Source organism: Scomber japonicus, chromosome 12, assembly GCF_027409825.1.
Source record: "Scomber japonicus isolate fScoJap1 chromosome 12, fScoJap1.pri, whole genome shotgun sequence".
In the NCBI taxonomy this organism is placed as follows: Eukaryota; Metazoa; Chordata; class Actinopteri; order Scombriformes; family Scombridae; genus Scomber; species Scomber japonicus.
This window is the reverse complement of record NC_070589.1, coordinates 25,398,633-25,425,992: the sequence shown is the minus strand read 5'-3', so window position 1 is coordinate 25,425,992 and position 27,360 is coordinate 25,398,633. Positions and strand designations below refer to the sequence as shown.

The 27,360-nt window shown below is 38.1% G+C and overlaps 2 protein-coding genes across 2 annotated transcripts in view; both read left to right on the top strand.

Annotated features, from left to right (window-relative positions):
* The window catches only part of LOC128368593 (collagen alpha-1(XI) chain-like), an 83,334-nt gene extending 82,222 nt beyond the window's left edge, over positions 1–1,112 (top strand). Inside the window, exon 67 of the mRNA XM_053329441.1 lies at positions 237–1,112. Coding sequence (XP_053185416.1) covers positions 237–383 — 147 coding nt within the window. The 3' untranslated portion in view covers positions 384–1,112. The remainder of the gene's footprint in view (positions 1–236) is intronic.
* An 8,342-nt stretch (positions 1,113–9,454) lies between these two features.
* On the top strand, positions 9,455–19,724 carry LOC128368932 (noelin-3-like). The gene is made up of 6 exons (XM_053329858.1): positions 9,455–9,523; positions 12,675–12,818; positions 14,219–14,374; positions 16,460–16,679; positions 17,706–17,812; positions 19,047–19,724. The coding sequence occupies exons 1-6, from the start codon at positions 9,455–9,457 to the stop codon at positions 19,722–19,724; spliced, it is 1,374 nt and encodes a 457-aa protein (XP_053185833.1).
* The last annotated feature ends 7,636 nt before the right edge of the window (positions 19,725–27,360 follow it).

Here is a 27,360-nt window from a genome sequence, read left to right as displayed (position 1 = left end):
AGATACACAGTATTGCTTTGAGACAACTGCTGCTGCACCTAGAAAATACTTTTCAATTTACAATGAAACAAAACTGTAAAAAGAAGCAATTTCTCACATTTCAGAAGTAATTATAAAATTTTATGAAATATGAGGAAATCTGCACTTTTCTGAATGGTTATCATATAAATCCTTTTATATGGCATCTTCCCAACTTACTAGATACATTTCTTCTCATCTGCCCTTTCCGTTTGTAGGTGAAGCAGGGCTATTCAAAGACGGTGATGGAGATCAACACTCCCCGCATCGACCAGTTGCCCATCATTGACGTCATGCTGAATGACTTTGGGGAATCCAACCAGAGGTTTGGCTTTGAGGTCGGCTCCGTCTGTTTCCTTGGCTAGACACGCCCCTACTCCCCGCTGAAAGACAGGGTCACAGGGTACATATTAACACCCACATGCTGAGATCTGACAACCTTTACCTTCTCTCCCTGCGAAGAGCAACCTGTGTTTTCTCTTGTTGCCAAGAAGATCCACTCGAGCCCGGAGAAGAAGAGTGCCCCCAGGCCCTGTCATGAAAGCGCTGACCAGGGGAAACTACTCCTCGCCCTTGTAGGGCCAGTATCACATGACTTTAACTTAGTAACGAGAGTGACATCAGGAAAAGGACATTTGATGCCGTGGCGGAAGTGGCGTACTTTCAGCAACAGAGAGAGGATCCACTCACCCCAAGCCCCATCCTCCCTTGTCCTTCCCCTCCCACCAAGACTCCTTCTCTGGTTGCTCCAGGTGCTGCTCTGAATACAACCACAGAGGTGCTTTTGTGCAGAATCACAAAACACTCAAGGTGCTAAATTGCTTTTTGATAAAACTGTAATTATTATTATTATTTTGTACAATATTGTTCCTTTCCGAATCCACTCTAAAAAATTGCATGTGCCCCCAGCTCTTAAAGTTTAAGTAAATATTTGGTAAACTATATAGAAAGAAATCATATAAATATGTTTGACATCTGTTAAGAAACCAATCTTAGAGAGGAGGGATCCTGTCTTTTGAAAACAGTACAGTACATAGATTTTTACAAAAGTTCCAATTTGTAAGTATAAAATAATCCTTTTGTAAATAATACAACTTTCAGTATTTGACTTTTATGAGAACAAACTGACTGGAACATGACACCTAACTCAAAAAGCATTGTGTCTTTTTTTCATGACATACTTTTTGATATGCCCATTAGGAAATTAAGCCATAGAAAATGAGATAGTAATATAAATATTGTGAGAAAAGGGCTTATTCTTCCAGACAGACTTCATTCATTCAAATGGTATACCTCAATTTCTTTCAAAATTGTGGACATATTTGGCTTTTAAACCATGTTCTTATCTTAATAACACCATTAAGTGTATACAGTAATTGTTGTGGCAAACATACAAAGAAAAACTTTTGTGTTGTTAAATTCGTTTTTTTTTTCCTTAGAAATTCACAAATAAGCCCTGTTGATTTTTTTTCTTTGTAACAATGAACAAAATGTTTCCGTGTGCCTTGAATTGTTCATTCAAAAATATTAAAACTGGATTCTGAAAAATGTTGGGTTGTATTGTTGGCTATTTGAGTGCAGAAATGATCCGTGCTCTTTTTGTTACCCTGCGCTGCCTTATGCATAGTACTTTCCTTCGCCATGATAATTCAAGATTAGGAGGATTAGTGGTTCCGAGTGTTTGGGTTCATGTGATTGATTCTGCTGAGCCCAGCTGTGATCTCTTCCAGTTTCTTACTCTGACTCAGATTTGACTTTGATCAAGATCTGTTTGCATTTCCATCTCCTTATCTTAAAGCAATGATAGCAATAGACTTCAGAGCCGCTTTCAAAACCTGTGTAATTACAGTATGTTTACAACCTATGTACAACTGAAATAAATGTTTGGTGCTTTGCCAAATGCACATTGCAATGGTTTGCATTCACTTATAGATTATGCTGCATCTATGATAGAGGGATATAATTCAATAGAAAGTATTTAGCCAAAATGTGATGTAAGGTGGTCACATAATGCATGTCTATTGAACAACAATATTCCCCAGCCTGTTTCTGGCTTCCTAGCTGCACCACTGCCTTGTTGAGCTACCCTGTCTACAGATGAATCATCATATATTACTGACTTTCTATTTTGGGTCTTGATTTAACACAATCAGAAAGTACATGCTACCTCTTAGTTTCATGTCACCATTCGTTTCGACTCAAGCCAACCACCTAAACATACACATATCTGAGACCTCACTTATCAAGTTATATCAACATGTTGTGTCATTCCAGGGGCATTTCCTTATCAATTTAGTCAAATGTATCGACATGAAGACAAAGAGCGGGCTTGTATACATTTGATATGTTATATGTGATTCCTGACTCAATTTCCTGTGAGATGAAATGGTTACAGGTATCACATTGATTGTAATTTAGTATCCACATAATGTTGACATAGTACAATCCCACAGAGTAATTACCTTTTCTTCCCAGGGAGTTTGTCAGTTTTGTTTGCAGCAAGTATGAAAGACCAGATTACATTTATGATAATGAAGCATGTAAACCATGGGATAGGTTTTACAAGATAGATGTTACACAGCAGTGCATGTCATTCTCCATTACATCAAAAACAGTAGAACTAAGATAGTTTCATGTAGCACGGTGAATGCAATTTTATTCATTTTTTAAAAAGCTTTATGTACAATTTCAGAGAAAATCGGGGCGATATTAAACCCCCCAAAATGACTTAATCATTAAGATGCTTGTATTTGGTGGGTAAATACTCAAAACTGTAAATATACTGTTTCTCTGTCTGCTGAGGAGTACTTGTAATATTCACTTTTGGCCCAGAGCACGACCTTCTCCACTCTCTAAACTGACACCTAGAAAAATAAAAAAATAAAAACAAAAAAAACTGACTAAAGGACAAAAAAAGCTCTGTTGATTTATATGTTTATGACCATTGTTCAAAAATGTCACTCCTCTAGAAATCTGTCACGACAATGTCTTAAACATGTCATGGCAGGCACAGTGTTATTAACTTGTCAATGTAACAGCATAATGTTGCCTGCCATTACACACTCTGTATGTTCCGCACTGCTAATGTCAAGTTGTCGTGACAGAGAGCCTTACAAAGGACTATCCATATTTCAACAAAAGGGACATTACAAAGGAAATAACAGCTATTGAACACAGTCATGAACATAACATTTTAATTGTGTTTATGGCTTATTGTTCAGCACAACATGACACATTTATATAAAACCATTGGACTTCACCTATTGTGGTGAGACTCAGCGTGCCTTACACAGGTCTGCTACCTGCTTTCTGCTCATATGATTGAAGCTTCACTTTCTGAGACCTTGGTTGCACAGAAAACACAATACAACATTACTGCATTACATATCGATACAGATCTATATTTATTTTTTGTCGTCACATAATCTTTGTGTCATTATCCACCTGTTAACCTACATGCAGAAAAACAGTTTTTGTGAGGTCTGTTTAGCGTTGGCTGTCTGCACACATTCCCAAACTGTTTTCACTTTGCTGCGTGAATCATTTCATCTGTCAGTAGAGCTCTCTGTGTAAAAAAACCTCTTAAACCTGAATACTGTCATTATGGTTTGTTCAGTGGAAGCACATGGTGGTGAGTAATAAGTCATGTGTGCCCAACAGTTTTGCCAGGGCTGATTGGCTCTCTTCTTTCATTTTTTGAGTTACTGTAATAGAGGGCTGCCTGGTTTTAGCCATGGAAGATAGATAGACATATACAGACAGACAGACAGACAGACAGACAGACAGACAGACAGACAGACAGACAGACAGACAGACAGACAGACAGACAGACAGACAGACAGATAGATAGATAGATAGATAGATAGATAGATAGATAGATAGATAGATAGATAGATAGATAGATAGATAGATAGATAGATAGATAGATAGATAGATAGATAGATAGATAGATAGATAGATAGATAGATAGATAGATAGATAGATAGATAGATAGATAGATAGATAGATAGATTAAAATGGTTAAAATGGCTGTTACTAAACAAAAACAGGTAAACAAGCTGCAGTGCTGCAGTCCAGTAAGAGGAAGATGTTGCTGGAGCAAAGGAGGTTGCTTGCTCACTACAGCCTCATAAAGTTGCCTAAACCTAGCTAGTCACAGCCGATCTGTTGGGACAACCACTCGGGTTAACATGCCTCTCCAGGGCTGCTGTAGGCTACAGTCACATCTGATGAGAGGCAATTTCCAAAGAAACGAAAATAAGGGGAGAAGACTTTTTTCTTCTTTTGTCTACACTGTGGAAGTGTCAAAGTCTCTCTTCACTATCCTTTTAAATTCTCTCTACCAATTTAATCCTTTCCAGGGTCATGAGGGGCTGCACCCTATCACAGCGTGACTTAAGGCAGAGGACAAGAAAGCACCCTGGAAAGTTTCCACTCTGTCTGAGGACTAACTTAGACAGACAGACAGTCAAATGTAAGGCAATGGACAATTCACTGTGTGGTTCTCCTTACTTGGGTGGTTTTAAATCAGAAGAAATGTCCAAAGAAGCTCACACATGCACCCGCACATGCACACACATACATACCTACATGCAGAGGAGACAGAAACATTTCTCATTAATGAACATGGTGATTTTACTATACATGTATATAAAAACATTCAGGGACTGAGTACAAAAACTTAAGTCAAGTGAGTAAAATCACCACATCTTCCTGTACAATCTTGATATACATGATTAAGTGTCTTCCAGTTTCACCAGAAGCATTTTATACTTACACCATACACTGACTTATATACACTATTTTGTTTCTAGCAAAATGTAATTTAAATCTAATAAATATGGTGCAGTGAGTCAGTTGGGATACAGTAAATACAGTAAGACGGCATGTCTTGAAACTCAATATGACTATTGTGTAGTTTCTAATGAAGTTAGGTTTTTTGTGGCCACCTGCAATGATTTATTTAGAGGATTTGAGGCCATTAAAATGAGAGTTGGGGGAAAACTGCAATAAAACTGTTATACATTAAGCATCAAAGTGAACATAAATTTGCTGTTGAGTTTTTGGCTTGGTTCTGTACAGTCAGCAGGTGGCACTGAGGTAAAAATAAAACAATAGCACAACAAAGAAACTAAAGAATGAAATATGATTCAAGGAGCCCTTTTATCAAAGTTACAACATGCAAGCTGCTACTTCAGGACTTGAAAATGTGTTTTGTTATTTGAGTAAAAAAATATTTGTGAAACCTTTCTCTGCCAACATTTGAGGTCTGTGTGTGAACAATGATCTTAAATTGTTTTTGTCAAACATGTTCCAGTTCATCTTGCAGTAATTGTTCTCCTTGGTGCCACCAAGATTGAGACAACAAATTCCCCTCATTATGAGCATCCATTGCCGGGATAGTCTTAAATTGAGCTCTTATAGTGGTACTTTAACACAGTGGTTCTCATCTCTTTCACATCAAGGATGCCTAAACTGACACAAATAAGTCCACAGACCCTGTTTGATAAGATTTTGTGCCAGGCCCACTCATCTGATAAAATTTTTGATGCTAGATGTTTTATTACAGAAAGTGTATGAAACCCATGACCAAAATAGTCATACATTTTGTCATTGTGACAGGAGACCCCTGGTGGTCCCCAGACCTTACTTCGAGAACTGCTGCTTTAACATATATGAGACACATGGGAGCAAATTCTGGGCAGCTAACTGTCAGTAAGCCGCTCTCAACAAAGGCACTTATATTTCCAACCGCTTCAGCAGAACTGCTTTGAGACTAAGAGAAAACTTTTTCATTGTACTTTAAAGATCCCGGGTGTGACAGTTTGTAACTGGAGCAAAAGAGAAAAAAAGAACACTCCTGGATAAAGGAAGATAAAATTACTTGTTTAAAATGGCCCAAACCATGTAATTTTCAGTTATTTGAAGGGGAACATTATTGACTGGTGTCTCTTTTGTTGCAACATAATTGCTTGTTCTCTCTGTTGATATTTTCTTGAAAAATAATTCCTACAGCAACAAAGTGGTGCTATGTTTACAGCATTAACATTTTTCAGTAGTTTATTGATTTTTTTTTCACCACTTCAGTAAATACATTGTAGCAATTTTGAAAGAGTATTTGAACTGCAAAGGATACCCTGGACTCATCATATGTCATAACCAATTTGAACTGGATTGAGCCACAAAGCAAGCAAGCAAGCAGCCACTATTGCTCAAGAGAATCTCATCAGGAAGGCAGGTCAAGGCTTACAAAAACCCTTTGTTCAAGTGCACCAAGGAACTTCTGTCTCCTCCTGTCAAAGACACTCCTTGAGTTCAAGTATTCCCTGTCCAAACAGTTCCACAGGGAAACACTCCAACACTACGGTGCTTCATTTCCCAACACATCACCTCATCTCAACCTGCTGCTGACTGCTGATCTGAAGGGGCCCAGGAGACACCCTCAGTCCTCAGGTCTCCAGTTCATACCAGCTGTGCTTACATTAGCATTGCATAGAGTAGCCAGAGAAAGCTAAAATGTTGACCACCTCACCTCTACCTAACCTGAGAGAGCTTTTACATTCCTTTGCTGCTTTCACACTATCTAAACAAAGACAATAAGAAAAGTACCAGTTCCAGTTTCCTCGCAAAAGGTGAAAACGTTGACTGACAACAAAAGTGGAAGGGCTTCCCAGTGGGATGAAGGTGACTCCTGTAGTCAAGGACATGCTCTTGCTGCAGCCTGTGAAAGGAACTCTAGGGGAAAGTCTGAATGGCAATCCAAGTACAGGAGTGATGGATCAGGTCCAAGTCAGGAGCTCTTTGGGTGGGGGATTGTCCAGGCAAATATCAAAGATGAGAAAAATGTTAAAAAAAATAGAGAATGAGATATCCACTAAAGTGCCATCCCTGTTTTTAAATTTGACAGCACAATTTCTAAACAATTTTATACAGGGATTGTGTTTTTATAGACCGGTTTCATTTCATTATCAGGATATAAACTTGTAATATTACTGATATTTCATTTCTACCCGACCACCCCTGAGTGTTTGTGTGTAGTATTCGTCATTTCGTCAAATGCTAAAAACACTGGTGCTGAGAAATGAGATAATTGACAAACTTAAGCAGCCTCAGGCACTTTTTCTTTTTTCAAAGATATATTTCCAGTCTTACTTCAACACAAAATATCTGAAGGTTTATGTTCAAACAAAAATTTGCCAGTGGTGTTTTATTAATCTCAGCTGAAGCGAAGCAGCTTGAGCATAAAAGCTGAATAAACAGCCATGTGTCTTGCTCCTGCACAAAGTGTGAACTCTATTTGTATGCATAACGCGCATTCCACACATTATTTAATACCACGTCTCAATTATTTTAAGCACTGAAAATATTGTCATATGAGAGTATGACTAATAGCTTTGGCCAGAGAGGAACATTATAGCTGCACTATGCCACAGAAAGCTTTGCATCATTTGTTGCAGTAATATGACAGATTTCAGATTCCTCTACTTGGTAATGGGGTCTTGTTTCCCCTATTTAAAGGGTCAGTTCACTCAAATACAAAAAAAAAATCAAATACGTTTTTTTCATTTACCTCATATTGTAAAGTATCTAACCATGCAGATGGTTTGGTTTTTATTCTCCAGGCTTGGAGATCTATTGATTTAAATTTGTGGTGCTCACAGTAACTTCTTTATCCAGAAACTCTGAAATATTTCACACATCTAATAGGAGATATTTCTTCAGTAGAAAGAAGTAGTACCAATGAAAACTGTCCACAACAAGGCCTTTAGCTATTTATCTTTGGGGTTAGTGAAACAAAATAAATGCAAGTGTAAAATATATAAGGTTGATAATCTACTTAAGTGCTCAAAAAGAAAAAGTAAACCTTTAAAAATGACAAATTGAAAATACTAATGTTATCTTGCAATACCAGACAATCTTAGTTCTATACAATCTTAGACAATCTGCCTTGAATGGCAGTGAGAACAAACCTACACCCCTTACCTTTTGTCAAGGACTTACCCAAAATTATACTTTCCCCCCATTCTCCTCTGTAGTGAACTGCATATCACTGCAGGGCTGCCCCAAACACTCTGGACTGGTTCTGCAATGATTGTTTTTTGAATATCTAATTGTTTCCACCCAGTTTTAACAACAGAACCTGTGACATTGTGCTCAGAATGTTAAGGATGAGATCCTGTCAAAACTGACAAAGTTATGAGTCATTCTGAAGTGTGTCAAGCTTGAAGGGTGCCAGGAAAATAATGATAGATTCCTGTGTTTAATTATACAAGTCAAGTCAAGTCAGATTTATTTGTAAAGCACATTAAAAAACAACCCCAGTTGACCAAAGTGCTGTACAGTTATTAAAATACAATATAATCATGCATAATTATAATTTTAAAAAGTATTATAGAAGATACGAAATATAAGATTAATATATATTATATATATTGATATAAAAAGGCTATTTTAAAGTTAATTAAATTAATCTAATTATTTTGATTTACAATAATTTAAAAACAGCTCTCTCTAATCGTAAGATATGTAAGAAATATGTTGTTTAAAAATAAAATAAAATCCGCCCACAGAGCAGAGTCAGGAGCTCTGATTGGTCAGACTCCTGCCAATGTGTAACATATGGCCACTGGTGGCAGTAGCATTTCAATTCATTTTGATTTAGTGAGTCAAAATATTGACTTTTTTTATATTTTGACTAAATAATTCCAATTTGACTTGGCATGAGTATTTTTATTTTCAACATTCAAACTTTTTTTTTAACATTTGTTTATTTTTCCTGACGCAAATAGACTTCCATACAGCACAGTGACTTACAGATGGACGTTTTGTTTGTTTGTCCTTGCAGTTTAACTGAACAATTTAAAGCTCACAATTTACACTTTTAAACATTGCAGTAGTCCTTCTATTAAACTGAAAGTATTTTTGCGCGCGCTGCTATTACAGTATCCTCTCGTTCTCTTTTAGTCTCCCTGTGCGCGTGCACTCAGGGACAAAAACGCAGCAGGAGCAGCAGCAGTAGCTCTGATCTCACGCCTCTTATTTTTCTGGTGAATACTGCCAGCTGCAACTTTTGTCACCGCACAGCTGCCAGTGGATCCTCCTCACACACAACAAGCTGGACTCATTAAAAGTCAAGAGAGGCAGCTGGGTGATGTCATATCCGTGAAGAAGAAAGTCCCTATAACATAAACGCAGCGAGGATTTTCGCCCCTCCGCTGCTGCATGCATACCCACAAACTTTTTCCTCCTTTCAGTGACGAGGTTTCTCCCCGCTGCCCACATGGCATGCGTAACAGGGACGAGTGGATGGATGTGCCCTCCTCCCCGGAAAGCCACGGTTCTTACCAGCGCGTAGTGGACGCAGTGGCGAGAGCCCAACTTGCGTGATATTTTTTTTTCTCCTGTTCTCATCGAGGAGGAGGTAGCAGCCGGCAGAATGTGGACGCTGTCCGTGGTGCTGAACCCGCTGCTGTTTCTGCTTCTGTTCGGATACTGCCCTTCAGTGGTGAGTTCACTACCTTCACATTCCTCTCACACACACACACACACAAAAAAAGATCCCACCACCGCAGAATAAACTTCAACACGAGCTCATTTTGTCATGTAATGTCACTGTTGGAAAGTTTAGGTGATCGGCGATGGGTTTTTTTTAATTAGGGTGGAGCATTTTTCTCAGTGGTTGGTGAAAGCCCAACAACACAGAAACGAGTAATTTCAGTGTCCAACCATTTACTGCATGTTTGGCTGATTCTTTGCTATTGTCACTATAGCCTTGTACACACTCCAATACTGGAAATGATTAAGACGGATATGCCAAAATGTTTGGAAAAGATCATCTGGATTAGAAATACTGAATTTAAAGTGGTTAGTGGGGGGGAAAGGCACACTCACAGCACTCATGTTTATTGCCTACATCAACCACATACCACTGATATCGATCCTGGAGTATTGCCAGGCATATAACTCACTTTTAAGGGAGAGTTCAATCATTATTTAAAAAAAAGAAAAAAAGAAACAAAAGAAAAGAAAAAAAGAAAAACATTGCTGCTGTGAATGATATCCATATCCCCTCCCAGACAAAAGAAGCTGCACTAAACATCTTGATATTGGCAAATCTCTCTCTCTCTCTCTCTCTCTCTCTCTCTCTCTCTCTCTATCTCTCTCTCTATCTCTACCTCTCTCTCTCTCTCTCTCACTGACTCTGGGAAACTGACTTTAACTGTATTCATCCAGTCATTTCTGATACACTGTGTGCTTTTTCTTTTTCATGCTACACATCCTATGTTTTTAAAATGTGTGATGTTTTAAAGGAACATTTCGTGGCAATATAAGCTTCAGAAATGGGGATGCATTTGGAGAGCATTATCACACATTAGGGGGAGCAGCTTGCAGATCACCAAGCCATTTGGACAAGAACAATGGTCGATTAGGTTCATCCCACCCATGCAGAGTACAAATCCCCGTGCCAGTGTCTTGATTGCAAAGCAGTGTCCTCACACACTATCACCTTGCTGTGATTGAAAGTGATGTGCTGAATTAATGTTGCTCGTTTGTCCATAAAACCAGGATATGTTTACAGGCTAAGGCAATGCTTGAAACTACTTCCAGACTGGCCAGGAAGTCAAAGTGAAAGCCGAAAAACAAATGAGCAACCAGCTGTCTGAATTATTTAATGAGAGAAAAACTCTTTGTGCAGAGTTCCTCACAAAAGCCTAGCTGGAAAGTGCATCTGGCTTGGCTGAGTTACAGATTCATTTTAATATGAGGAAATTGAAAGTGAGAAGAGGGGGAAAGGATGTGCGTCACTCAAGAGACAGAAGAGAAAGACCGTTTTAACAGATTAGTGAATTAGGAGCCTTTCAAAGCAATATAACCAAAAGAAGAGTTGAGGGTGTTTTTCCCTCATTTATTCTATTTAGCTTTGATGCCCTGGAAGAGAGAGGCAGGCTGCAGCTCCATGCATGGTGTAAAAAGCTTTGCACATAGTCTACTGATTTATTGGACTGCTACTGTGTACCACATATGACCTCCTGATATTTCAATGCAAAAGCACTTTTCCGACCGCTGCTTTTTTGTCTGGTTCTATTCTTCATTAAAAGCAATTGATCATTATAGTCCATAGGTAGTATATACTGTAGAATGTTAATATATCTATTGTAAAGTTGAGATGATTGTATTTTTTGCAGCATTTATTAAATAATCACATCCAAACCAATTTATTATTGTGGCATTAGAAGAATAATTCCTAGATCACAAACTCTACAAGCAACCAATATTAAAGTGGAGATTGGGGGCTGCAGTGCTTTGATAGTACCTGAAACAATTTTCTTAAAATCTGATAATGGCAACATGAGAGAGTTGTGCTCGGAAAAGAATGAAAGCTCAGGAGATTGTAGTATAGAAGGGATTTTTTTTTTAATTTCTTGACTTCAAGATGAGAACATAGCAAGGTGAAAATAAGATGTGGCAAAAGAATCATGATGCAAGTGTTGAAAAGCAAGATAGTGGTAAAATGAAATTGACATTGCAAAGTATCAATTAATGGTTTGAGCAGATATTTGTGGTGTTGACTGCAGAAAAGCCTCTCTGTCAGTGAAAATGATGAGTCAAAGTCTGTGCTTTCTCCTCGGCGTGATGTCCTCGCCTGCTCAGAGGGGACATGATCTTTCATGGCTGATTCCAAACGCTTTTTTAAACTGTTCCTGCTGACAGGCAAGGATGAATGGGAGAAGGAAAGGATGCCCTATAAATAGGGCACTTCTCTTTTATATCCACAAGCTGCAAAGGCTAGTTGATACCAAAGTTCACATGTTGTACATGTTATTCTCCAGCCAGATTCAGTTTTAGAATGTGAAACAAACTCCAGATAATAGCTGGTTGTGTGCCAAAGTGGCAGTGCAGAGAAATGTAGCAACCGCTGTCAAAGGTTGCCAGTATTTGGCTCGAGGCTTGTGTTAATATCCCATGCTGACAGTAAACAGCAGTTTTGCTCAAATACGTATGCTGTTTGTATGTCTGATAGACATCAACTTTACCAGCACTTCAGCACACTTGGATCAGTATTTGAAGCAAAACCTGTTTCTACTGTGTACACTCTCAGATTAGTTGATGGTGTTGCATTAAAATATGCTGCATTGGCTCATGAAGCAAAACTTTATGTTCTTTAAGCTTTATACTCTAATGCTGTGCAGCATATTGAATGCAATAAAGAATGGGATAAAGGTTCTACAAATCAGGTTTATCTGCATCTCCCAGCAGGACTTTAAGGCAGTGAAGGACCAAGTGAGAAGAAAAAAAAGAATTTCAACTGTTGGGTTACACTATTTATTGTTGAAGAGGAAATTCACTGGAGGCTGTATACTGTGAGCGGAAGAATATCTTACAGCAGAAGCACTTTGTTCCTCCAAAGCCAGCAAAGAGTTTTTTATAAGTCAGTGAAATTGGTTGGTGTCAAAGCTTTGTGAGCATAAGGCAGAAGAATGGATGACCCACAAGGAAAAAATAAGAAAACACAACAGCTGTTTGCCGCAGTTTCATGATAGTATCAGTATTTAATTTGTTTCATATGTCTGTGTGTGTGTGTGTGTGTGTGTGTGTGTGTGTGTGTGTGTGTGTGCGCTGTATATTTACAACTGTGCCTGTGTCTCTGCATCCAGACCATCCGGCCAAAGGAAGGGTGGCAGGTATACAGCTCAGCTCAGGATGCAGATGGGCGTTGTATCTGCACAGTGGTGGCACCTGAACAGAATCTGTGCTCCAGAGATGCCAAAGGCAGACAGCTCCGCCAGCTCCTGGAGAAGGTTTGCGTACACAGCCACACACATTTGAAAACACACACACACACACACACACACACACACACACACACACACACACACACTCACTCAGTCTCTGGCATACACACATCCACTGTAAGCAACTGACATTTTCCATGTGCACACCTAAATTCATAAAGACATATCACATCGATTTCTATCATTATTCATGCTTCTTTGTTGCCCTAATCCTCAGAGAGATTGCACCAGCCAGGTCCATAACCCTATTTTCCACTTCTGCATACATTACATGGATGACAACAGCTGAATGGCTGCTTGTGAAGATGAGAGCACTCCGCACCTCACCTTAACAGAACTGGAGTGCCCCTGTTTTTGGCACCAAACCATTCAAGGCTATTGCTAAGGTTTCAAGGATTATCAGGCTTTAAGCATTTGGTTAGAAATATTGTCTCTTTCAGAAAGTATACGATTCTTAAAAACCTTTTTCACCACCATGGGTTTTTCATATAAAAGCATGCATTTTGAATGGATCTCCATAGTCAATTAGCTTTGAATAAACCGTCCAAAATTGTGAATTTGAGTAAAAAAAAAACATGAAATTTAATTCCAAATGAAATAGTTTTGTTTTCTCCACATGACAATCATTTAATGCATTATCTACAAACAGCAAACAGACAGCGCAGGGCTGGAGTCGCCTTCCTCAATTAACATGCCATGTAAGGAAAGATTGCTTTAGTCTACATTTTAATGTTATATGCCAAAGGCTGTTCTCTGTCATTCACTAGTGCCTTTGACACTAATGTACTAAGCTGCCTCAGGGCTTCAGTAAGGCCATTTTAGGATCCCTCATCCACAGCCATAAAAGTATGCAGAACACAATGTGTGAGCGCTGTGCCACTTTGCTAGTGCTGTGCTCCAATAATGTTGGTTACAGTTAGAGCCAAAGAGAGAGAGGAGAGAAAGGACTGCATTTCTTCTTGTTCAGATGCCCCATAAACCTAGTGAGCTTTTGTTAAACCACAGAGAGAGAGACTCATATCTACTATGAATCCTGCTTGGGCTGGGAAATATGTAAACAGCCCCAGTTCAATAGTTTATCTGTCACATTTTTAAAAATGCGGCAATTTGTTTGGAACGAGAACTCATAAAATGAAAAGCTTTAAAAACTGAGAGAAAACAGAACTAGAGAAAAGAAAGGAAGAAATCTGCCCTGTCACAGTCCCATGACCATGTAAAATCCATTTAGAGACCCATTCAGCTCACACATCAATGGTTAAAAGACAATCACATCAGAGGTCAAAATTTTGATTTGTTCCTTGAGAAGTTAAAGCATGGCAGGCTACTGAGCGACTGAACATGGAGGACATTCTAATCTTATGGTGGAAGGAAAAATCAATGCTGCGCTGCTTCATTCTTTTCAAAAGGTGCAGAACATGTCACAGTCAATCGAGGTGCTGAACCTGCGGACGCAGAGGGACTTTCAGTATATCATGAGAATGGAGAGCCAGATCAAAGGACTGCGGTCAAAGTTCCGACAGATTGAATCGGACAGGAAGACGCTGGTCAACAAAAACTTTCAGGTATATTTTGTTTGATGTTTAAGTCTGTGAGAAACTTCACAGGGAAGCCTGTGAAAATGTCTCCTCTAAAGATACCTGAGAAGCATCTGAATAGATAAACATTCAGTCCTAATAAGATCAATACAGGTCTATAACTGCCCAGATATGGACAAGATGTCTTAAAAACTTGACAAGGTTAAGGCAGCAGATTGCATGAATTGTCAACACTCTGTGTTTTACATATATTAATGGTCAAAGAACACTGTACATTTAACATTAGTGACCAAGGAGAATAGTTGCATGGTTTACTAACTTTACCATGTAAATGCCTTTCTCAAGCTCTGTGGTTCACTTTTAAGCCATAAGAACCCAGACCCATTTTTCCTTCAAGGAAAATGATGAGGGACATAACACAAAGAACACAAATCTGACATTTTTTTCAAAAAAAAAAAAATTGTAGTGTCAGAGATCTGAAAAGTTACATATATGTCACAATGGGCGTAAATGTATTCCTCATTTATACATAAATCAGCCTGTCTGTCTTTATCTGTGTGGTAACAAAGATTTGTCTTTTTATTTGAATTTCTGCTACATTTTAACTTGACTGACTACACTTGACTTATAACAAAAGGTTTAACAACATTTTTTCCAGATTTGTTTTACAAATGTTTGCAAGAAAATTGATGATCAGCTCAGTTAATTTGACTAATTTGATGATATTTAACTCAATATCAGTCAAGTGAGTCTGGTGATTCAGACTGTAGTGAATCAGGTTATTTAGATGAAATAACCAAAGATGAACACTGGGCAGCAAAATATAACTGCACAAGAAAAAAGTTGTTTTATATGAGAAAGAAACCTTTGAAAAGTGAATAAAAATCTCCAGGCATCTTTTGTAAAACATATCAAGCCATGGATGGATCTTCCAGAACTTATCATCTTCTTGCTTATTTGACTATTATCAGTGAAGTGTAGAGATGGCAGCAAGGTCTGAAATGGTTGTGTGACATGTTGACAGCCACAATGGCGCATCATTTCCCAGCAATTGGCAAAGACTTATGTGGAGGTAGAGGTCAATCAATATTTCCAGCTCCTTAACAGTGCAGGTAACATTAGTAGGATGTGCAGATGTTTGTACATTCTACACATTTGTTTGCTTCATCAGTAACTCAAGAATTTCTGCTGTGATGAACTTCCTGAAATACTCCAGTATGTAGTATGAAGATTGTTTGGGAATGTGACTCTCCTTTGAATATGCTTTGAATATCCTTTGAAATATGACTGATAGGTTAGAACAATTGTGTTGTTTTGTTTATTTTATTTACTAATGGGCGGAAATGGTTTCCTTATACATTTTTAGAAATAATGTAATTAATATAACATGATTTTTTGTTTATATTTGTTTTAATATGTTTTGAATTGAGTGCATTTAACTAAAAACTGCAAACCTTTTTTTTGTTAAATGCACTTATTTGTTATGTTTTAACTACCACTGTCCATTCCTGTCACAAAACCTGTTTCTCTGGCCTTCATATAATATAGATACATACCAGATTCTGATATTACACTTCTGAACCACAATATTAAAGAGATGATGATATGAATGGGTAATACAGTACATTTTGTTGGGACTTGATACCGAATAGTGCTTGGACAAGATACTTTTGACACTGACATTACATTATTAGCATCCATAAGGGAAATGTGTTTGAGTCCTACTTTCTTTCAATTCTGTTTGCACTTTCCTGCAATAAACCTTGCATGTTGTGCAAAATAATGGAGGGAGACTTTTGTTAATATTCATCAAGTATTGACCCACTACCATATGAAGATGTAGGTATTGCAGTACTTATGGTTTTGGTATTGGTCCTATAACTAGATATATAACCTCAATTTAATGTCACATGAGAAAAAAAGTGCTAAGGGGAGGAGATCATTTGTTTCAGTTTTCTTAAATCACATATTCTGTCTTAGTTAAAGATGGTTCCTCGTACCATAAAACATCCTTAAACTGCTGCATTGACAACAAACTGAATTGTTTTGTCAGACTGGGAGATTTGTTAAGACAGTTCTTACTGCAGTGGAGTATTCTCTGTTGTATTGCAGGAGCTAAAGGGAAAGATGGAGTCCCTGCAGCCGCTGATCCCTGTTCTGGAGCAGTACAAGACAGATGCCAAGCTCATCTCCCAGTTCAAAGAGGAGATCAGGAACCTGTCTGGTGTGTTAATGGGTATCCAGGAGGAGATGGGAGCCTATGACTATGAGGAGCTGCAACGGAGGGTTCTAAACCTGGAAAATCGGCTCCGAAACTGTATGAGCAAGCTCAGTAAGTCCTTTGCTGAAAAGGGCACGCAGGCACAGTGACCCTAGATTACCCGACATCAGATGGATCAGAGGTGCAGCCACCAGCAGAATGGCATTTAAAGATATAGAGCAGAGCTACTACCGGAGGCAGAAGTAATGTCAGTGGCTTGAGAAAACTACTGTTTGCAAAGCCAAAGAACAAATGTCTACACGAAATGTACAATCCAGGCTTATACAAAGATGTGATAGATACGATTATGTCATCTTTTCTCTTTATATTTTAATTCCTTCCTTGCCCTTTGCAGTTTGTCAATGAATGTGTGGTGCCCTACATTCCACCCATTTGAGGTTTAACTCAGCTAATAAGATCACTTCTGCCTTCAGAGCAGCTTTGCCTCTGATAAAGGTTTGTATAACTAGCTCCAATTTGCCAACTGCCAGGTTGTCAACAGTGATGGGGGCTGTCAAAGTGTCAATGTAAATAGCTAACATATGAATGCTAATGGCTTGTGGCTCCAACTCTGACTGAGCTCAAGATGATTACTTCACATAGGCATTCACTGTGCGTGAGCTTTGACTGATTTGGTAAAATAGCAGCTAAATACTTAATAGGGAACTTGCAGGCTTGTGTGCAAGTGATAGCTTACTGTCACTTGGCACAATTAAAGTGTCTGGTGAGGATAAATTAAGTGCACCTCAAGTACTTAAAATATTAAACCATGTGTGATAAATATTCACCCAGGTCTGACACATGAGAAGGGAGTTTTCTAGTTTTAGTCTTGCATATTTTGAGGTTGTCTTCCCTTTTTCCTATGGCAGCAGAGAAAAGCATGTGGTAGTGGCCAGATGCTGACCACAAACCATCCAGAGCCAGAACTTTGTAGCCCCCTCTTGTTATTTGAAAAATGGGCCACTATCAGATACAAACAGTCCAGTTCTTTGAGATGTCTCCCAGTATCAACATCATAACATTGGCTGTTGGTTGTATGATTTGGAACGGGAGCAATCTGTGTGCAGTATGTGACCAGAGTGTGTGATGTGTTCGCAGCATGTGGCAAGCTAATGAAGATCACTGGGCCGCTGACAGTGAAGACTTCAGGAACCAGATTTGGAGCCTGGATGACTGACCCACAGGCGTCTCCCAAAGACAACAGGGTGAGCTGAGTTAATGTGCTCTGGTGTATGTTGCAAGACTTTGAAGCAATACGGAGTGGTTTAAATAATTTACATATAACTACTTCCCTCCTGTTCATCAGAAGGGAGAGATGCTGTTGAATTGCAGCATCATACTTACACAAAGTTTTTCATACACCTAACTGTTAATATAAAACTAGATGTTGCCTATTGGACATTATGGTGTATATTAAGGTTGATTTGTTTTTATCTGAATAGGAGAAATGAGTCAACACTGAGTATTTACAAAATGGGTAAAAGCTGAGTCTTTGTCAGTGATCCAGCAAGAACTAGACACATAAATGTCCAGCCATTGAAGAATGCGGCATTTTTAAAACAACAATAACAAATAAAACATACCAATGTACTTTAAGTGTTACTTTAAAAAATAAAAGCTACCTTACAAACAGTCATAGAGCAGAGTCACAGAAATGAGTTTGTTGCCCCGTGAACAGTTCTGTTTACAGTGTGTCTGGCCAAACTGTATTACATGTATCATTGAGGTCTAATAAACGTGTTGATGCATTTCCTTCCTCGTAAACATTTAATAAGCCAATTTTTTGAATTACAAAATAAATGCAGAGGCCAAGTGCTCAAGCGGTGCCACATGCTATAAATAAATACGTTTCTCTTAAAGTAAAACAAACCTAGTCACAGTAAATAATATTACAAAAAAACTTATGCCTGACTTTTTATATAACTTTTGTCCTCTGCCTACGTTTTCTCACTTTGAAAATATCTTGTATGCATATATGCTGTTTAACTAGCAGTCTCCGTCTTCGCTGCCTATTTTTAGTGATATAAGGGATGATTACAGTAATATATGAAGATAATAACTCTCCAATGCTAAAAATCAGAATTCCTTCCTCTTGGACGTAACTTTTGAGATTATAAATCCAGGAAACATATTTCTGCTTGCTAAAGCAGCCAATGTCACCTTCTCTTACTCCCTGACTTACCTTATATATAAGAGAAATCGCTCCCCTTTTACAGAACTCCTGTGCTCTGTGATCTTATTTTTAGTGACCAATGTATTTCAAACCTAATCATATAGATCACCTTTTGTGTTCTACATGTAATTAGGCAGATTATCTTTGTACTCTCAACCATAATCAGATGCGTAAAGGTTTCAGTTTCTAGCAAATTTGCAGCTGGCACTTTTTTTTGGACATCAAACAAACAAAAATTGTGTCTGTTTGTATTAATTTGCCTCCAGGTTTGGTATATGGACAGCTACACCAACAACAAGATAGTAAAAGAGTATAAATCCATTGAGGATTTTGTGGAAGGAGTCGAGTCAAGAACCTACAACCTGCCTTTCAAATGGGCCGGCACCAACCACGTGGTGTATAACGGCTCTCTGTACTACAACAAGATGCAGAGCAACATCATGGTGAGGTACAGCTTCGAGACGGGCCGTGTGGTCACTCAGAGAGCCCTGGAGTCAGCAGGCTTCCATAACGTATACCCCTACACCTGGGGAGGCTTCTCTGACATTGACCTGATGGCGGACGAGCTTGGCCTGTGGGCTGTGTACGCTACCAACCAGAATGCTGGGAACATCGTCATCAGCCAGCTGAATCCGGACACGCTCCAGATCCTCAGCACGTGGAACACAGAATACTCAAAGAGGAACGCCGGTGAGTCTTTTATGATCTGTGGGACGCTCTACATCACTAACTCCCATCTGACCGGCGCCAAGGTGTACTACGCTTACTCCACTAAAACCTCCACTTATGAGTACACAGACATTCCCTTTCATAACCAGTACTTCCACATGTCTATGTTGGACTACAACGCCAGGGACCGCGCCCTCTACGGCTGGAACAACGGCCACCAGGTCCTGTTTAATGTTACTCTTTTCCACATCATTAAAACTGAGGATGACTCTTAAATGGGAGGAACATACACATGAAAAAAAAAATGAAAATATGGTAAAAAAAAAAAAAAAAATGGATTATTGCGCCTGAATGTTCTTATAAATTTTAATTATTTATTTATTTTTCCTGATTTGTCCATTTTATATTATTTCATTTACTGACATCTCACTATTTTTCTGTTTTCATCTGCAGAGTTTTTTAATTGAGATATTCACAATTTGGCAAAGTGACACCTCTTTTAAAATAGACGACAGAAAAGAATAAAACAGATTGGGTGCATTTTTGAAGCGTAATGCAGGTAACACATTTTGGACTAAATAATGGCACTTTCACTTGTTTAACTCTGAACTTCCAGTCATTTCTGCAGCTCCCCCTTTTTTTCTCTAAAATGAAAGCTTTTCAGAAATTAAGTCTTCATATTTATAATGGTTTTCTCATTCAGGATTACATTTATTCATGCCCTGTAATTTATTCATATTTTACTGTGTTCACTAATTGTTCATTTTGTTTCCATTCTTTCCTTGCCATTTATTCATCACCATCTGCTAATTTATTCCTGCCTTTCACTGCCTCCATTTAGATTTCAATTTATCTTTTTTTTTTTCTTTCAAAAGTTTTTTGCACTTGACCTTGTACAAGACAATGAGAAATGTTGTGAACCATAATGCACCTGTATAGTTACTGTACTAACTTGTACTTTTTTTTTTCCTGTCTATGAAGATTCTCAGTCATCCAGGTCACGGGGATATCTTTGTGTACTAAGTCAAAGTGTTTAAGCAAACAGCAAATCTGGTTGCGTTTAATTTAGTACTTTGAGATGATAGCTTTTTGGTATCTTCAGCAACAGTTTGTATGCCTTATTCAGTGCAGTACAGCTCTCATAACAGCTCTCGTGCATGAATGTTGGCTATCCTTAATAGCATTTTTACTGTAACTGTATATCTGTGTATTTTGTATTTGCACAACATCCCATTCTCCTCTCTAGCTATGTTAATGGTAAAGATCCATTTATACAGACAACAGTAGATGACTTTATGAAGCATTCGTTTGTGTAAATAAAAAGGTATACATAATCAAAAATAAAAGTATTGTTTTCATTAAGCTGGAGTTCTGTGTGTTTGCTTTATCAGTTTTAAACAGTTCGGTTGAAAAATCACCTGTTTGATCAAGAGGTTCTCCTGCAATTGAAAGGAAACAATGAAAAGTAATGTGGTGTTGCATCATAGTTTTATGCAATGTCACTTCACTCCTCACAGACAGACGTGAGTGCAGCAATGCTTTTATGCCAGGATGGATTTATTTTATTAACCGTTAAAAGGAAGCAGTTCCAAAGTTCAGTTTCTTCCCTCATTTTCTGCAATAACTCGTACGTATTTTATTTCACTGTAATTCTTTTTTAGTGCTTTCATCACATTATGAGATATTTTCCATTTTCCCTGTTGCTTTCAGTGAGGAGGAGGATAGCGTCTTTAAGCTGTAATTATTGCTTTGTATTTGACGACAGTAGCTCATAAAAGCTTTATACATTTGGTTTATTTGTTACTGAGTTGTGACAATTGATATGGCTTTTTTTCCATGAACATCAAACTATAATATGATATGATATGATAATGGATAATGGTGGAATGTAACAAAGACATTTACTCAAGTGCTGTACTCAGGGGAAATAAAGTACTTGTATTTTACGTTCCAACATGAGCTACTTAAGGGACATATTTGACTTTTATGAGACAACTACGGCTACAGTACGATTTGCATTCCAGATTAAGATAATAGCATCACCTCCACTCCACCAGCTATGTCAACATGCTAATTACACAGTAATGGATCAGTAATTACTATTCCAATAAAATAACATGCAATGTAGATTATTTATCTGTATATGTGGTAGTCTCTACTCCTGTACTGATGGGAGTAGACAGCATTGGCAGTAAGCAAACACAAAATAAACTTATTTTACAGTCGGTCAGAAGAGTGTTGAGTGATGGAGTTTATAGTAAGTGGATGTTGTATTTATCAACTAAAAATACTACCAATTTGAATATTGACATCAGAACAGCTAAAAGCATTTGCAAAGCTACCTTTATTCAAAATGTTTGTGACTAAATATTACTGAACTGAAAATCAGCTTTCAGCAGATTATATGTTGTTTGAGAAGTTTTCTTCTTACAACTTAATAGAGCAGTTGGAACCCAAAGCTATCCATTCATTCTTCTACTTCTTCACAGTCCATCATGAGTTGATAGAGGAACCACAAAAGAGTCCAAACTCATATAAAAGATGATAACCCCCACTCCCTGAGACTAGCACCATTAACCACAGGCTCCCAGACCAAAAAGACAAGTTACACATTTACTTTGGAGCCTGTAAATGACTGATAAGCTGACTAACCTCATAACTCAGCCAGATGAAAACTGAAATACCTGTGAATAAAACCCAACAAGCAGACATAATGTAGGTTTTTACATCACATGATTCTGTAAAATACTCCAGTTAAATCAAGTTCAGTTGATATAAAATAATTATCTCACTCCTTATCTCATTGTATCTGTTCCAAAATAAACATAATTATTGCAAGATGAGCGATTAGCCAGATGACAGATGAATAGCCTCTAGACAGCCACTTGTAAATACATTGGAATCCGAGAATAGCATTGTTAATTGAGATGCAAACACAAGGTTAATGAGGGAGGCAGATATTTCTACAGTGTAAAAATATTCATGTTTCCAAGCAATTTAATGTAGCCTAAAATAAATCCTTGTTTCCATAATACTGTAAACTTTGTCTGGGGGCCAAGTGATGTGACAAATAACTAATGCAAACAAATGTGACAAGTGAAATCTCCCCACTAGATTTAATGCCATGATCACAGGGTTTAACAATTAAATACAAACTAAACATACCTTGTTAGGATTCACACCTTTCACAGTGACGGTCTGTTGAATCATGTGCTTGTTGACTCAGTAAGGAGCGGTGGCAAGAAGGTGTGATTGCACGGTGTATGTGTGATGTCCTTGAGCACTTTTCTAGCCGTCCTCTGCTACATGCACTGAGGTAACTGTCAGTGTTGGACAAAGAGAGCCCCCTACACCACAGGCACATATGCATGCACATGAACACTTATAGGAAACAGTGATATGCACTGGTAGGAGCACTGGCCACCCACAGCTCAATCTCTGACAGGCCGGGTGTTGAAACTCTTGTCCAGGTCAGATCAATGCAGGTCAGCCAGACTGGGAGCATCTGAAAGGTCAGACAACCAGCAACAGCAACTCCATGCCTTAGGTAACACAGCATGGATCTCTTGAGATATTGATCCATGGAGGGCACCTATGTCAAGCCCCTCTCTATGTATCAAATCATATTCTTTTTTTAGAGCATTGAGAGGCATTCATTCTTGTTTTTATATTTCTGAAATTACAAGAACTTCACATCTTACAACATAACAGTTGTACTATAGAGGGAGGTGGTACTCCTACTTCTCTTAATCCCCTGCAGGAAATAAATCCAATACCACCACCTGGAGCTCCAACTTGAGCTAAATGAACCACAACCCACTGTTTTTTGTCACAGCCGACATCCAGTTTCATCATTAGTGTGCCTGATTCAGTGAAGCAAACTCACTCTGTCTTTTATTTTGTTACTTGGGTGAACAAAATAATGTGCAATTTTTATGTGGATCCACGAATGTATGTGCAGTCCCACAGTCCACGGGGAACTACCAGTAAACTTCTGTAAAACTAGACCATCAGTTCAGAAGAAATTTAAATGGCAGTGTTAAAATAAACGCCATATGTTAACTATATAAGTACTCATCTAATCTTCATTTCAAATCGGGACACAGTTGAAAAATTGATGTTACTTATCGTTCTGCATATACTTAAAATCCACTGAGGCCATTTTAATCTAACCCTTGACCGTACCTAATCCATACAGTCCTGATGAAGCAGGAGGCTGATCTCTTGGAGTTAAACTTTTAGGGTGGATATATAATACAAATTACCAGACTCAACTGTAATATCTGATTGATGATTTAAAGTTCAAAAACTTCTTATTTAACTCACATTGGCCCTTTATGTAGCCCCTCAGTTCAGCCTCTGTCTGAAACAGGCCGTTTCAGCTCCTGTCATTTTTAACCCTCCTTTCTAGAGGAAACCACTCTGTACTGATTGGTCAGGTCATTGAAATCCACCACAAAATAAACTAGTGTGGTAGTAGGTATTAAAACAAATGTCACAAAAGAAGCATTCAGAGCAGACTGAACTGACTTATAACTTGCATGGAGCATTTCTACATAAGTTAATACTCAAGTTTTGACTGGACATCTCATTATTTAGCCTTCCAGCCCACAACTTTACTGTTTTGGTTCACTCTCACTGCTCTCATAGTGTCCTTTTTCTTTTCAGATAAAAAGCTCTAAAAACCCAGTGTACACCAAATGACAAACAGACACAATTAGCAACTAGCTGGTGAGTATGGAGCAGAAGGCCAGATATAATTGACAGAGACCTGAAACTGAGTTAAAAGAGGGTGAATATTCGCTTTCATTCATCACATGGATAGAAACACGACTCTAAATGAATGAAAATGTTGCTCAGTAGCTGACAAATGTGTAAATAAGCAACTGTTTGCCAACAACTTCAACATATCAGCTTAAAACGAGATGATTGTAAGTGTTGTGTTCACTCTGCTTGTTTCTGCTGCCTCAAAAATCAGTTGCTGTTGATTTTTGTTTTTATTCATTCATTTATGTATTTATTTTGGTGGTGGTGGGGGGGGGGGGGGGGGGGATAAATCTACCAAAAACAAAGCATATTACTTCCCTTTGACAGTAATAACTTTCGGTGAATTGCTGTTGGAATCACATAACATTTAAACAAATGGTGATACAGTTTGACTCGGGCTTTACTCTTGTAAATGGTTCCTATGGAGATACAGTATAACAACATGAACCAGATAAGAATACGACAGACAACATGCAGGGAGCATTACAAATAAAAGCTCAGTGTGAGTTGTTTTAATGTAAAAAGCCTCTCCACGGTACACACAGACAGTGTAGAAAAACATGTGGGGGCTTGGGTAAAGGAACCTTTTCAATAATTGCGCACATAAACATACAGGGTGAGTAATTGGTTTTTCAAAGACTGGCAAATCGCTAAAGATAGGAAGGGTATGGTATGCTGGTTGTCAGCTGACATAACACAATATGTGTTGTACCTGAATTTTTCAATTTGTTTCCAGTGGTGTCAACTCAAACAATAAACATGTGCATAGGGTATTAATGATTAAATTAGTTAAAAGTATTTTTTTGTAAATTAAAAAACAAGATGAGTGCACTTAATAGAGTTAAGAATCTCTGTCAGGTGTGTCCAGTCAAGATGGTGGCAAACATAACAAAAACAGGATTTAGTCATCTAATATTTTGACTAATTTTAGTGGATCATAACATATCAGGTATAGAATCTGCAGATGATCCTGTTCACTTTATGTGGTTTTTGAGGCACAACAAAGGCCAAAATGTGGCCTGCAACAGACTAGGTACATCATGTTTTTTGCCTTACTGATTCCTAGAAAATCCATGTTGTGACATGTTGTGAAGCTTTACGATAAGCCCGTAAGGAATCTTATCAATATTTATTTGAATTTAAAACAAATCCCGAAGAAGCAGTTGTTGATCATGTGCGGACCGTACTGGCTGCTTAAGAGGAGTGACAAGTCAGGAGTCAATGGAGGTATAAAACAAAGCAGTCAGTGATGTTATAAAATAGGTTTTTCAAAAATTGTGAATCACACAACCACAAGAGGTCCTTGAGTATACAGTCATAAATATGCACAAAAAATATTAGGCTGATGGGTCCAGTAATGTGCAAGATTAGCTGCGGACAGATACACACACGAGCAAACACATGATCCCCTCCAGGCTCACGCCTGGCAGAGATAAAAATGTTAATTATGGGGCATGTGCGCTGTATAGTGACAGGGTGTTACAGTGACATTGAGGATTATCTTATTCCTGAATTGTGTTGCTAGGTAACAGCTTGGGTTCGAATTTATTTCCTGTCAGCTATTGATACACACAATAGCAGGAAATAAACCCGGTCCAATTCAGAATGCTGAAAGGGAAATAGTCTATACAAATAAAATAGAGGCTGTACTTAACACAGAGAGCAACTTTTTTTGTAGAGAGTCATTGCATAATTAACATAATTACTCAAGACCATTTGATGCAATTCTATGAGCATTACAGCATATCACTGTGTGTTATAAGTGCTGAATTTATACAGTCACAAAAGACAGGCATGGAACCAGGGAACACTGGCAAGAGGGTAGAAAGCAGGGGAACACATCTTAACACTTTAAGATGGATGGGATTGTGCTTGCAAAAAAGAGGGGGGACAGGCTCACTGAAAAATAACATTCTTGAGAAATTATATTTTTAAAAATCCCTTTTTCAGTTCCTGGCCTAATGAGGGAAGAAGCTGCTTTTAGAGAACATCAATTCAGTTTCGATCGTATCAGATCTTCTCTTATGCAATCAAGACACGTTTTAGGACAGGGAAAACAGTTTGAGTTTGAGATACAGCCACAGACTGATGTCTCTAAAACAAGTCAACTGTGGTGATTGAAGTCATTAAACGCTAACAGCTATTGGTGGCAGGGAACACTTTGGCTTTACATTTAAAGCAGGACTACAACAAGATACAATTTAGCCTCTATCAAAAGCCTCAGTTTATTTGTCACACCTTATAATTGCGTTTGTTTCCAGATGAGTAACAATGGAAATTGTACTCTGATTGGTCTGATACTTTAACAAATTACATTGTTGTTTTTCTTTTTGAGAACGAACCAAGTCTTCTTAGTTTTAAAACATACTGGATCTTTATCGAAATGTAGGTATACTTTGCCCTCTTTGCTCCTCAATTAAAAGTTTAAAATGGGGGAAAAAATATGTGTGGAGTTGAATATTGAGTAGCTGGAAGCATTACATCATTGGGTAGCCAAAGTATAGCTATCAACTTCAAACATGTTTCATTTTATTTGAACAGAAAAATACACCACATTTTATTTTAATAAAATTATATAGTTGCCTTATACTTTATTTTTTATATCAAAGTGTTAATCCAAAATAACATTAATATAATTTCCTCTGTCATCTGTGTTGCTTTACAATTTAAGAATGTCTACCTCTAACTCAAAATCTGTTTAAATATATTCTCAAAGACATACACACCCCCAATGAGCATTATATATATATATATATATGGTGTACAATTTAAAGGTGTAGTAAGCAATAATAATCCAATACATTTTTTGTCGAAATGACCAAATCTCTCCTCACTATCCGCTCGCTGTCCCTTCTAAATGCGTGATGAAAGAAAGTCCAGTCTCAATTCACACCCTGGCTCTGAGCTTCAGCAGATAAATATGTGAGCAAGCCAACACAACAGTGCTCCAGCCAATCAGAGACAGGGAGCGTTCATGCACGTTCGCGGTCAGACAGATGGGGGAGGGGAGGTTATGTAGTGACGTAGTTGGAGCGAGAAACGTCTGGTACAAACATAGTGGAGAAGGAGAGTTGACCAAGAAACATCCAGAAAGGACAAAGTTAGAAGAACATTTAATATAAAAGAAGGACTTTGACCAGACAA